This window comes from Triplophysa dalaica, chromosome 16 (genome assembly GCF_015846415.1).
Source record: "Triplophysa dalaica isolate WHDGS20190420 chromosome 16, ASM1584641v1, whole genome shotgun sequence".
Classification (NCBI taxonomy): domain Eukaryota; kingdom Metazoa; phylum Chordata; class Actinopteri; order Cypriniformes; family Nemacheilidae; genus Triplophysa; species Triplophysa dalaica.
In genome coordinates, this window is record NC_079557.1 from 20,873,955 (window position 1) to 20,886,887 (window position 12,933).

Here is a 12,933-nt window from a genome sequence, read left to right on the forward strand (position 1 = left end):
CCCACAATGTGAAAAAAGACAACATAAGTCCTTATAATCAGAAGTAATGTTCCAACTAGAGGCAACAAATGTGGTGTTTATAAAGTATTTTCATGTAGTATTTATTTTTGGTTTATTGTTTTTGTTGAGTCGCGACGAGACGTGGCGTAACACTGCACTTGCGTTATTTATTGTTACCATTCCATGCTTTAATGCAAACTTGTTTCTATCTCACACAAACTCTGTATGATGTATATGGTTGTTAGTTTATAGTGTTTATAACGTCGTATATAAAAGTATATAAAACAGTTAGTTATAGTTTTTAACTATTTAACATAATATTTTTTTAATAAAACCTTACCAATCCTTTACATCCTGCTCAAGTCGCGCTGGGAAAATTTATGTACCGGCTTGATTATATATTTATTTTCCGTATCAGATTCGGGCTCGAATTGATTTAAGGAAGTACCGATGACATTTAATCACCTGTAAGTACAATTGCTTGGGAACATGATGTTCTAAATAGACATTTCTGTCACACGCTCGCAGGATTTGACCAATCACTACACACTGGTTTACCGGCCAATCATAACACACCTCGCTTTTTTAGAGCTATGAGCTTTGTAAAAAATCAGTGCGTTTCAGAGAGACGGGGCAAAGTGAAGATACAAACATGCACGGTATGTGGAAAATACAGCGTTTTGAACCTTAAATTGTATTTACCAACAAATAGTACATTGATGATGTGGCGGTGTCTCATTATTATTCATGAGACTGTGTAGTCTGACCAATGAAAGACATGTCTCCTAATTATTCATGACAGTGCCTTGTGATTGTATCGCCCATCTCCCATGACGGAACCTTCGCCGGTTTTAACGGCTGTTCTTCTCATAGCATTCACGCTCATTTAAATTGCACTTTCAAAAACGACAGTGAGGTAGAATGTAGCTGAAAGGGGAGGTAACGTGACAGATTAAGCCCCTGTAAAGATGTGGTTTACAGTCCATGTCGTGCCTAACAAAACCTGATAGATATTCTAAATTCACATTTTTCAGGAAACACACGACTATAAAGTAGTTCAAGGTCTTTGGACCACATCACATCACACATTACAGTTCCATATCACCGCACTAACTGAACTTCAGTAATGTAAGAAAACTTTCACAGAAACGTAGCGCAAAATAAACCTCGTTGCTTACATAATCCATAGTCTCCGCATCAGACGTCACGGACGCATTATAGTAGCACGCAAAACTGGAAACACTTGAGGAGTTGTGACATCGATGTGATGGGTTGAATTCTACAGGAGTTCCAGTAGACGTGCGTTTTGCGTCTCTTTAACAGTCCGCCCTTAAAACGAAACGAGAATTGTGATCTGTACAGTTTTCCTGAGGCTTGTTTCTTTAATGAGCCGGTATTTAAGCATTCAGAAGTGTTCAGTTTGTGTTTCATCTGTTGTGTATTGTGTTTCAGATCCAGGGTGTGATCCGGCCTCATGCCGTCATCATCCTCCCCAGCAGCAGTGGGATGGAGCTGTTGCTGTGTTACGAGGACGAGGGCGTCTTTATTGACACATATGGCCGTATCACCAAGGAGACGGTGCTGCAGTGGGGGGAGATGCCCGCCTCTGTCGGTGGGTTTCAAATCACACAAATTGCACGCTGTGTCAGTAACAACATCCAGGATTTCCATTCAGTTGTTTAGCCTCCAAAACCATTTACAACAGTTATGAGATTATTAACATCAGACAAATACAGACTAGAAGAGCGAGAGAAAGAAGAAACAGTGCAAGTGTAGAGAGGTTTATTGTCTGTGCTTGTGTTGAAGTGTTTGCTATGATCAGCGAGCGACACACAACTGATATTATCTACACTACATATGGGAGCGAACATTTGTGTAGGTGTGCAGGTGATGTGATGTGAAAGGGTTTAGACAGTGTGTGTGAATAGTCTGTGTTGGGTTTGTGACTGCTGATGTTTGCAGTTTCTCCTGATCTGTCTGAGACGAGGAGGAGGTGAATGCTTTTTATTTCACCTGTCTAATGTTCTGCTGGTTAAGATATGGATTATTTACAGCTCATGCGCATGAATTCATGTTTTATGTTGGTTGTCTGTTTTAGTATTTTGATATTATTTCTGGTTGCATGAGTGTGTGATGACAGCAGGTGTTGAGATCTGATGATGAATCTTGATTCTGTGTTCATCTTTCTAGAGTCTCCGTTCTGATCCAAGTGTTAAATTCAATGAACATGAGAGCATCTGTCAGTCAATACATTAATGTCATAAGGCTGGAGACAAAGGCTTTCTGTACATTTATTTCATTTTAAACATTAAAGTGAAGCTTTAGCAGCAAATATTTTTTGCAAAAAAACGTGAAGCTCTTTATTTATGCACTTTGATTTATGTATGTTTTACTAAACACTTTTTGCTATCTGGCTACTTGTTCATATGGATAAACTTCTTGTACACTGAAAAGTTTTTTATTTTTTATTTTGTGGTTACAATTTTTCAGTAGAGTAGGATTGGGAATTGAAAATCACTTTCGGATCATGAATCGGATCATAATCAAAAAGAATAGGAATCAGACACTTCTCAATAAAAGCCCTTTTGAATTTTAACCATAGTTTAACTATAGCATTTGCAGGAAAGCACAGGAAGCACAAATTTGCCATAGTCCACTAGAGTAACTACAGTTGAACCATGATGTAGTAATACAAATAGTTAAAGATCAGACAAAACACGGTGGTTATGTGTATATATACAAAAGCACTGCTCATAAATATATACATACTGTATATTACAAAGCAGTCAATAAGTAGGCTAAATGACCATACAGGTTTATATCTAAATGTTCTGCTTCAACTGGGAAATCAAAAACTGGGAATCAAGAAGAATCAGAATCGCTATAATTCAAGCAATACTCAACCCAACAGAGCACTGGTGCCTTTGCTCAGATAGTGGAAGGTTTCCTTTATAAGCTGAGGGCTGGTTAAGCTGTCTAATATCTGATTTGGAACAATCAGATATGTTATTTTTGTTAACTAAAAATAAAACTTTGTAAACATTTCTGTTCATTGAAATCAAATCAAATATTGACCTAAAAATGATTGGGAAAAACGTAACTAAAGGGAAAATTGAAATTTGCCTCAAAAATTAACTAAATTACGCTTAGAGCACTAAAATTATAATAATAAACTTTAACTAAAATAAAACAACAACAACAAAGAATATGTCATATTGCAACATAACAAATAAACAGATAAATTATAAATGACAAAAGCATTTACCAAAACTGCTAAAACTTTAACTAAAATTAACACAAAAACGAAAAATCTAAAAATAAGAGCTCATTTTAAATATAAAAACTATAATAACCCTGATTGGGAACGATATAAATGAATATTTAATGTCACATTAACAATATAGTGAATATAAGAAATATTTGTATCTTTTTAAATACATTCCATATTTAGATCATTTTAACTATTGAAAGCATAATTATATACAAATCATATGTCTAAATTTAAGTAGAATTACCCGGATTGTATTATAGTGTAGTTACAGAATATAATATACTCGGATCAACTCAATTTAATGGTGCTAAGTTAACTAAAAACAATTGAGTAAGTTCAACTAAATGCATTTATATGTTTTTCGATAAATATATTTTGTACAACCACTTATGTTAAAAAAATTAGTAAATTCATTGAATATTTTTTTTCAGTGGTTTAATAGAGCTTGACTTTTGAAGCAAGAACATCATTTGTCATTTTTAACAATACAGCTATAAACACGTCCATTAAACAGGAAAGTCTAAACAAGGCAAGTCACCATGAATATAAATTCAACGAGAAATAATAAAAGAGGAAAAAAAGAAAACTCCTTGGCCGGTTCATATAGAGGGCTTGTGGTACTTTTTAAACATAGACAATGTCTATATGTGTAGTGTTTTTAGTGAGAATTCACATCCATGTGCATGTGTTTGGTTTAATGGTGTGTTCCTTTAAAATATAAACCGTTTTGTTTGCATGTTGATGGTTAAAACATAAAATGTGTTTTGTATGGTGTCCCTGTGTATTCAGTGTTTGTACTAACTTAGGTCAAGTGTATATTCATGTTTCAGTGTTGTATTTCAGCTTACCTTCAGTCAAATCAAGTGATGGGTTGGGGAGAGAAAGCCATTGAACTCAGATCTGCCAAGACTGGGAATCTGGAGGGAGTGTTCATGCATAAAAAAGCTCAGAAACTCAAGTTCCTGTGTGAGAGAAATGATAAAGTAAGTTTGTTGCTTTGCCCTCATGTCTTAAGAAACGCCATGAAAGAGACTCCAGCCCTCTGCTCTCTCTCATTTGTCAAATCACGTGTGAATGTGAAGCGTTTTTACTCAATCTTTAGAGAAGGTGTTTACAATGGTAGAAATTATTGTCTGTGTTTTTTTTCTGCAGGTTTTCTTTGCTTCTGTTCAGTCTGGTGGATGTAGTCAAATCTACTTCATGACATTAGGACACAACTCCCTCTTCAACTGGTGATCTGCTGGAGTTTCACTGGTTTTAACCCACTTTACTCCTTCCATTTTGTCTATTTCCCATATAATGAAGATCACTTTCAGTATACACTTTTATATCAGTGATGCATATATATCATATACTGTATATTTTATGATGCGATAAACATTGAAAGCAAGTGATATTAGTACAAATATAAGTGTTCATACATTATCATCATTCATTGCGTTCTGACAGTGTCAGCATTATTTGCTTTGCCTTACTTCAAAACATTCATCCATTTTCAGAAGTTTTCTTTAATTCTTTTTTATTATTATTATTATTTTGTGACATGCATTATTTTTGTTTTTGCATAATAACAACCATGGCTGGTACACGGTTTGATGTGAAACCAATACTAACAACAACTCTCTTACCAATTCTACTTTTGATCAATAAGTAACTGTAGCATTTTGGGGTTTTTAACGCTTCAGCATTAAAATCATACACAGGACTTAAACATTCAGCATTAATTTGTGGCTTTCAAGTAAACATATTTAAAGGTATTCCTTACATCTTCTTTTGTATTGTTTATTATACTGCTCTCTTTCCCTCAAAAAACATGAACGGACAGGAGACGTAATGATGATGTTATAAAAAAGACATTATGTTTTGAACACGGTTTGCATGTGGATCAGATATTTGATACTTATTGTGACGGGTCTGAACATTGTTTTGTTTAATGTTAACTTTGGTTTAAATCTCGATATATTATAAAATGAAACTTTCTTCAAAATAATTGAAACGTTCACCCTCTGAATGTCATCAGTAATCATATTTGCCACATTTAAAATTAAATATATTTTGCAATGAAATGTAAAAAGTAAAAATGTAAATAGATATGAATAAATAATCTAATCAGACACAAATGAGTATGTTTAGTTTTTTCCTCATCTCTGTTTTATCGCATTGCCGTGTATTTCTATGTCATATGAAGGTGTCATCTGGTGGAATTGTTTTGTGTGTGTGTGTGTGTGTGTGTGTGTTAGTGTGTTTGTGTTTCTTCTGTTCATGAAGTCAAGCTCATACCTACTTTAATGTGTACAGATATAAGCCCAGTTTCACACACAGGTTAGTTTAAACCAGGACTATTCATTAGTTGAATTAAGATATTTATGTGGCTTTTATAAAGATGCCTTCGAAGAATACATTACTGCTGTGCATCTGGTGACAAAACAATGACACTGATTAGTTAAGACAGGTCACACATTCACTTTAATCTGGGACTAATCTTAGAGGGATAGTTCAAAAAAATTCTGTCCTCATTTACTCGCACTCAGGTTGTTTCAAATCTGTGTAAATGTATTTGTTCTGTTGAACACAGAGGTTTTTATAAGAATGTCTGCAAATTTTAGTTCTAGGACACAATACATACTGTATATGTGTTCTTCTGTTGAAAACAAGATGAGATCTTTTGATGAATTTAGGAACACAGTCAGTTTTGGGGAACTATTTTTGGATACCAATTTTCCTACTGTGTCGGTCAATGATGTTCCAGAACTGATAATTGCTCTTTCTCTGTGTTCATCAAAACAAAGTCATTTATAAAAGTATGAAATAACATGAGAGTGAGCAAATGATGGCAGAATTTTCATTTTTGGGTGAAAAGGTTTAATAACATTGCAGAATATTAAATCATGATAAAAAACAGACATGCACATTTTACAGCAAAAATACTTTGTTTTCACATGAATTTTACATTTTAGGATCAACTTCAAATAAACTTTGTATAGTTATTATTATAATAGACCATCGAATCACAATCTGTTCGTCCTTCCCACTGTCTATCTCTGCTGTACTGACTCTGAATCTTCAGCATTGAGATTTAAGGCCGCTTGTACTGTAGTCGACCAAATGAAATGTGAGAGAGGCAGAAGTGAAAGCGTCAGTCAGTCCAGAATCTGATCTGTTGAGCGATGTGAAGATCTGATGTGAAAGAAAGTTGTGTGTTCTACACTTGAGCAGTTCTCAGATGAATCCGTATTATTCAGCCTTATGACTCTCTATCTACTGTAGGGAAATGCATGAAGAAAACTTTAATGTCAAATAAAAATAATGAAATCCTCATTTACATAAATAATAATGTCACAAATTGTAAATACACACTGTTCAGGGATGTCTTTCATAATATTGTAGGTCAAATTGACAGATTTTAAAATCTAAAGCTGACAGATGAAGTTCACTCATATCTCGAATACTCTCTCTATGCTCAGTATCATTTCATCACATTCTCCGTTTGTCTCACTGTATTTGACAAGTGCTGAAAGAATAAATAAACACGCTAAACATAAATCATGTAAACATATAATAATATATATATGAAGTGAAGCTTGTTTGTGTGTGGATGAATAGAGAGCTGTGTGTGAACATGTGGAGATGTGAATGTGTATGGAGAAATGAGCTGTGATGTGAGTCATTCTGCTGGTCCTGAACTTTAAATGAAGAAAAGAAATAAAGGACAAGAAATAATATGTGAAGTCAAAAAAAGACAAAGCATGTGTCATGGCATATAAAGGAATATATTCCCACAGCTGTCCATTTGTGTTTTTAAACGTCTCAGTGTTATTAACTGACATCTGAATAAGTGTTCATGTTATTTCAACGAGACTGACTTGTTTGTTTATAAACTGCGTATGTTTCACTTTGTTAAAATGATTGTGATTCTGATAATGTCTCTGTGTGTTGGAAAATATGACAAACATACTCAGATGTTGTAGTATCACGTGTGTGGTGGTCAACCTCAGCTATACACATATGAAACTCTTTTCTCATAGAAAACATTTTGTCACTTGTTTATTTTTTGCTGTCTGACACGTCAGATATGTACGAGTGTAGTTTCTCAGATTTACATAACATTCCTCACCTGAAGTTTTTCATCAATGTTTGAGTGTGTGCCGTAGTTTTGTGTGACGTAAAAATATTATTAATAGTATCTGTGGTTTGCTGCGCTTCATTTGAACTAAAGTCCTCCTCGTATCAACAATCCTGCTTCACAGATTTGGTTCCCTTTCTGTCGGTCTCTCGACGTTGTGTCGAGAACGACAGATGGGGTTCGCCCTTGAGAACCAATCAACTCTGACTACTATAGAAAAGGCCAATGAAATTTGGCGAATGCAATTTGCATGCCGGGCTCCGCCCCCGGAAATCCGGTATAAAAGGAGGCCGGCGTGCAGCATTCACTTACCTTTTGTTCTTCAGAGCCATCGCTCATGAGTACAACTCAGGATTCAATCCTCTACAACTACACGCTGGTGCTACGACGTGTTACAGCGGATCGTCCCTTCCTGCAGCGACCTTCCCCTGGGCGTCTCGGCGGTTCCGGAGGTGTTAGAGATTTTTTCTAAAAGTCCTTTTCAGGACTAACTGAGCATTCTCCAGCGCGGCATGTCCCGCTGTTCTCTTGGGTGCGCCACCCTCATCGAGGAGGGGGATGGACACGATCGCTGCATTAGGTGTCTGGGCGTCCAGCACACTGAAGCAGCGTTCGTTGACACATCTGCCTGCACTGCGGGCAGATTGTCATTCAGAAGTTGCGGTCACGGGTGGCTGTCTTCCTACGGGAACCAGCCACCATTTCGTCTGCTACCCGGGCTGTGACATCTGTGGCTACGGCCCCGATGACCACCCACGTTAGCAGCGTTAGTGATATGGGGAACTCTGCGAACGTAAACCCGCCAGCCAAGTGCTCACGGGCCGATCGCACCCCGATTCGCTCTTCTGAACGTTCCCCAACCGGCGGTGGCATACCGTCCGGATCCTCACGCACACACTCGGAAACGATGTGTGACGTAGATGAGATGTCGCTCGCAGCATCGGAGGGAGACTGGCATCCGACTCTGCCGAATCCAAACTCCACCCCCAGCGGTCGAGTTCAGGAGGAAGCAGAAGTGATGTCATCCGTGCTAACCCGGGGATGCGTGGTTCCCGAGGTCGGTGCGCGGTGCAAACCGCGCCCACCCCGGGTGCCATGTTTTTCCCGGAGGTGCATGAGGAGCTGTGTAAAACTTGGAACGCTCCACTCACGGACCGTTCCAGTGAAACCAGCTCTGGCTCCCTTACTTCCCTCGATGGTGAGGCAGCCAAGGACTGCGTCGAGATCCCCCGGGTGGAACGTCCGCCTGCGGTGCACCTGTGCCGCGGACGGCTACCACCTGGGGGGGGATCGACCACTCCTACCGTCCAAAGCACGTAAGACTTCGGCATCACTGGTGTCGAAAGCTTGCGATGTTGCGGGCCAGGCTGCCTCCTCTCTCTATGCCTTGGCCATCCTGCAGGTCCGCCAGGCCAGGGCGTTGAGAGGGCTCCACGAGGGTAAGGCCGACCCGGGTATAATGCAGGATCTCCGTGCCACCGCTGACAGCGCTCTACGGGCGACTAAGGCGGCGGCACGGGCCCTGGGTCGGACGATGTCCACGGTAGTGGTCCAGGAGAGACACCCCCGGCTATACCTTGTGCAGAAGAGTGACAGCAAGGAAGTCCGCTTTCTTGATGCACTCATCTCGCAGGGTGGGTTGTTGGTAACACAGTCGAGGACTGCGCTCAGCAGTTTTTTGACGGCGAAGCAGACAGTGGCAATTAACCACATGTTTTTTCACGCCGCGACTCGGCCGCCTACAGGCCTCCGAGATCTCACGTGACGTCTGCTTCCCTGCAACCCAGGACCCTTTCGACATCGGCTCCGGTTCCTGCGCCCCCACAGGCGGCACCCCGGAAGCAGAGGTCGAGGGGGAAACCTCCACCCCGTCAGCAACCTCCTCGTGAGAAGGGACACTGACGGGAAGACCCCAGGGAGAACAACATCGGGCCCGAACCTTCACAGCCACGGCTCTGATCGGTCGGTACGGGACGACTTCTGCCTCGTCACCAAAGCCGGGCCCTTGTTAGGGCTTGGCGCCCACTTACTCACTGAGTTTTCTGTTCTCCCCGGGTTTACTTGCAGCCGATCGCACACTCCACTGGACTGTGCTCGGCGAACCGACCTCACACCCTGGCGAGGCGTGAGGTCGTACACATACGACAGCCGTCACCACTCTCAAACCGACAGTGCGTGCCGTTGTCCCGCCAGGCAGGTAAGTAGGCGGAGCAAACCTTCCCTTCGGGGACTCCCCACGACATGGTTAGCTCCGCCAGCCGACGAACCACCCCCCGTGGGAATGATGAAGCAGACCGTCCCCTTGGTCACCGTCACAGTCCCTGGGAGCTCGAGAGCTGCCCACACTGTCTCGCTGGCTAATGAGGGCGGTCCGTCTTGGTTACTCGATCCAGTTCGCCAGAGACTCACCCAAGTTTCGGGGCATCATCTCTCCCTCTGTCAGAGGCAGGGACGCCTCCGTACTTCGGGTAGAGGTCACCACCCTTCTGGCAAAACAGGCATCGAGTTCGTCCCTCAAAACCAAGATGTTCAGTGGGTCACCACCCACACTTCATCGTTCCCAAGAAAGACGGCGGGTTGCCCCCAAAGGCTGCGTACCCTGAACAGAGCACCTTCACAAGCTGCCATTCAGGGTGCTCACACAGAGGCGCGTCCTGACATCTATGAGGTGTCAGGATTGGTTCGTGGCAATCGACCTGAAGGACGCTTACTTTCATGTCTCGATCCTCCTCGACACCGGCCGTTCCCACGGTTCGCGTGCGAGAGGCGGGCATATCAGTACAGAGTCCTCCCTTTCGGTCTGTCCCTGACCGCCCTTTCTCCCTGAGAGGAGGAAGGCGAGCGGGTACTAAACGATCTCAGCGACTGGCCTATCTTGGCACACTCGCGAGATCTGTTATGTACACAAAGGGACCTGGTGCTCCGGCACCTAGGTCGATTGGGACTCCAGGTCAACCAAGAGAGGGGCAAGCTCTCCCCAGTGCAGAGTGTCCTCTTTCTCGGTATGGAACTCAACTCTGTCACCATGTCGGCGCACCTGTCCGCAGTTGTGCCCAACCAGTGTTGAACTGTCTGAAATGAACATTTTAGGCAGACAGCAGTCCCCCTGAAACAATTCAGAGGCTCCTGGGACACATGGCGTTTCTAGGGCAACACGACCTGGTCACCAGGTTCCTAAGCAGCGAGAGGGCGGAATCCGCCTCATCTCCGCTCCATACCCTCTTGGGACCCTAAGTGGTCCTGGGGAGCCTCAGGGCCCCCCAAAGAGCCCCTCGGAGGTTCCGATCTTCCTCATAGAGTAAGACGGCCCTCCTGATGGCGCTCACTTCCTTCAAGAGGGTAGGGGACCACCAAGCATCCTCCGTGTCCCTGGATTGCCTTAAACTCGGCCCTGGAAACTCTCACGTTATCTTGAGACCCAGGCCCGGATGCGTGCCCAAGAAGTTCCCACTACTCCCTCCGGGGCCAAGTGGTGAACTTGCAGGCGCTCCCCATAGGGGAGGAAGACCCAACCCGATTAGTGTTGTGTCCAGTACGTACTGGACCACATGCAGAGCTCTGAAGCTCTGACCAGCTCCGTGTCTGTTGGAGGACAGCAGAAGGGGAAGGCTGTCTCCAAACAGAGGCTGGCGCACTGGGTCGTGGACGCCGTTACGACGGCATTCCGATCTCAGAATCTCCCATGCCCATTGGCAGTGAGGGCTCACTCCACACGGAGTTTAGCCACCTCCTGGACACTGGCAGAAGCGACTCTCTAGCAGACATCTGTAGAGCTGCGGGTTGGGCTATGCCCAAACACCTTCGCAAGGGTTAACAACCTTCGCGTAAACCCGGTGTCAGCCCACGTCCTGCGTGGCGACATGTAGGACTGGCATCCGGGGGGGCGTATGCCTGCGAAAGCACCTTTCCACCCTCTAACAGGTTGGGTCAGTGTGCTATTTACCTTTTCTTCTTACCCGAACACATCGCTAAGAAACTGGTACCTCACCAGCCTCCCTTCTTACCCAGACACTGGTTAAGAATAGGCATTCCATCCATCACCAAACAAGCACCCCCTGGGGGCTGGCTGGGCAGAGCAGCCTTCCCCCTTAGGCCGGGATACCATGTGAGCTATCACAGATAGCTCTAACCGGACCTAGTGCTACCGGACGTCTGTAACACCCCCTCCGTGGGCTGTTCCGTCTGATGTATCCTCATGAGAATGGTTCCCACTCCTGGTAACCCATGAGCTTCCCCAGGTGGGCCTCCACCTCGCGGTTAACTACTCAGTCCGCACGTTCCATGCGTTCTCCTCCAAGGACGAGACCATACCTATATCCACCATATTCCTCCCCACAGGTAGGAGGTGGCCTCTGTAGCGCTTCTCTGATTAAGAGTCGCGCTTACCCGGTGTAAACTGATCTGGACGGCCTCTCGCCTATAGAGAGCTAAGGCCCCGTCCGTGAAAGTTACCGGTCAGGGCTGTACCCATCTTTCTCCAAGAAAGCTCTGGAACCCCCCGACCACCACACTGGAAGGTTACAGTCTCACGAAAGCTTCGAGATGACACGCCCAGGCTTGTTACCGTCGCTTCGCTAGAGATTGTGACGCGATACAGCGTTGTGGCGTTTTCCATAGGCAACCCCATCTGTCGTTCTCGACACAACGTCGAGAGACCGACAGAAAGGGAACGTCTTGGTTACGTATGTAACCTCAGTTCCCTGATGGAGGGAACGAGACGTTGTGTCCCTTATGCCACGAACACGTATCGTATTCTGCTGCAGTTTGAGAGGTCTCAGGCTCTTCAGAACAAAGGTAAGTGAATGCTGCACGCCGGCCTCCTTTTATACCGGATTTCCGGGGGCGGAGCCCGGCATGCAAATTGCATTCGCCAAATTTCATTGGCCTTTTCTATAGTAGTCAGAGTTGATTGGTTCTCAAGGGCGAACCCCATCTGTCGTTCTCGACACAACGTCTCGTTCCCTCCATCAGGGAACTGAGGTTACATACGTAACCAAGACGTTTCATTCTTTCCCCCGAGTTTTGTTAGTTAATACCAATACAAGTGTTCATTATTTATTCATGTTTGTTCATTTTGCTTGAACTTGTGTCAATAGATACAGCTACAAATCTCTTTATTTGGTTTTCTTTTTTCTTCTACATTTATTGCATGTCAAATGTGCCCATATGATGTCTTCTGTTTTCAAAGGTCTTTATACAGGAACTGTACATTCATGTTACAATTTTACAAAGTTTTATAGGCTATTTGACCATCTTTTATTTTCTTTTGCTTTGGATTTTGTTACAATACAGACGTGTGCTTATTTGGGACAAATGTTTTTTTATTTGTCGGACTGATCTCAACAATAGAATCTTGAATTATCTTTTTTAAACTGCAAGTATAAAAGCTTCTGGATGTGGAGGAGAAGAATTTCAGTGTGCGTCATGTGCCAAGAGTTTTGAATGGTCATCATTTACCATATATACCATATTGCTATAGCCTTCCATGAGATATACACAAATTATTTTTACCAGAACTTTGATTAAATATATCTGCTTG

General features: G+C 43.0%; 1 protein-coding gene across 2 annotated transcripts in view; it reads left to right on the forward strand.

The window, feature by feature from the left end:
- The window catches only part of si:zfos-2326c3.2 (misshapen-like kinase 1), a 32,948-nt gene extending 27,563 nt beyond the window's left edge, over positions 1 to 5,385 (forward strand). For both annotated transcript variants that reach the window (XM_056769016.1, XM_056769017.1), the window contains exons 30-32: positions 1,453 to 1,612; positions 4,115 to 4,254; positions 4,424 to 5,385. In XM_056769016.1, coding sequence (XP_056624994.1) covers positions 1,453 to 1,612; positions 4,115 to 4,254; positions 4,424 to 4,507 — 384 coding nt within the window. In that variant the 3' untranslated portion in view covers positions 4,508 to 5,385. The remainder of the gene's footprint in view (positions 1 to 1,452; positions 1,613 to 4,114; positions 4,255 to 4,423) is intronic.
- The last annotated feature ends 7,548 nt before the right edge of the window (positions 5,386 to 12,933 follow it).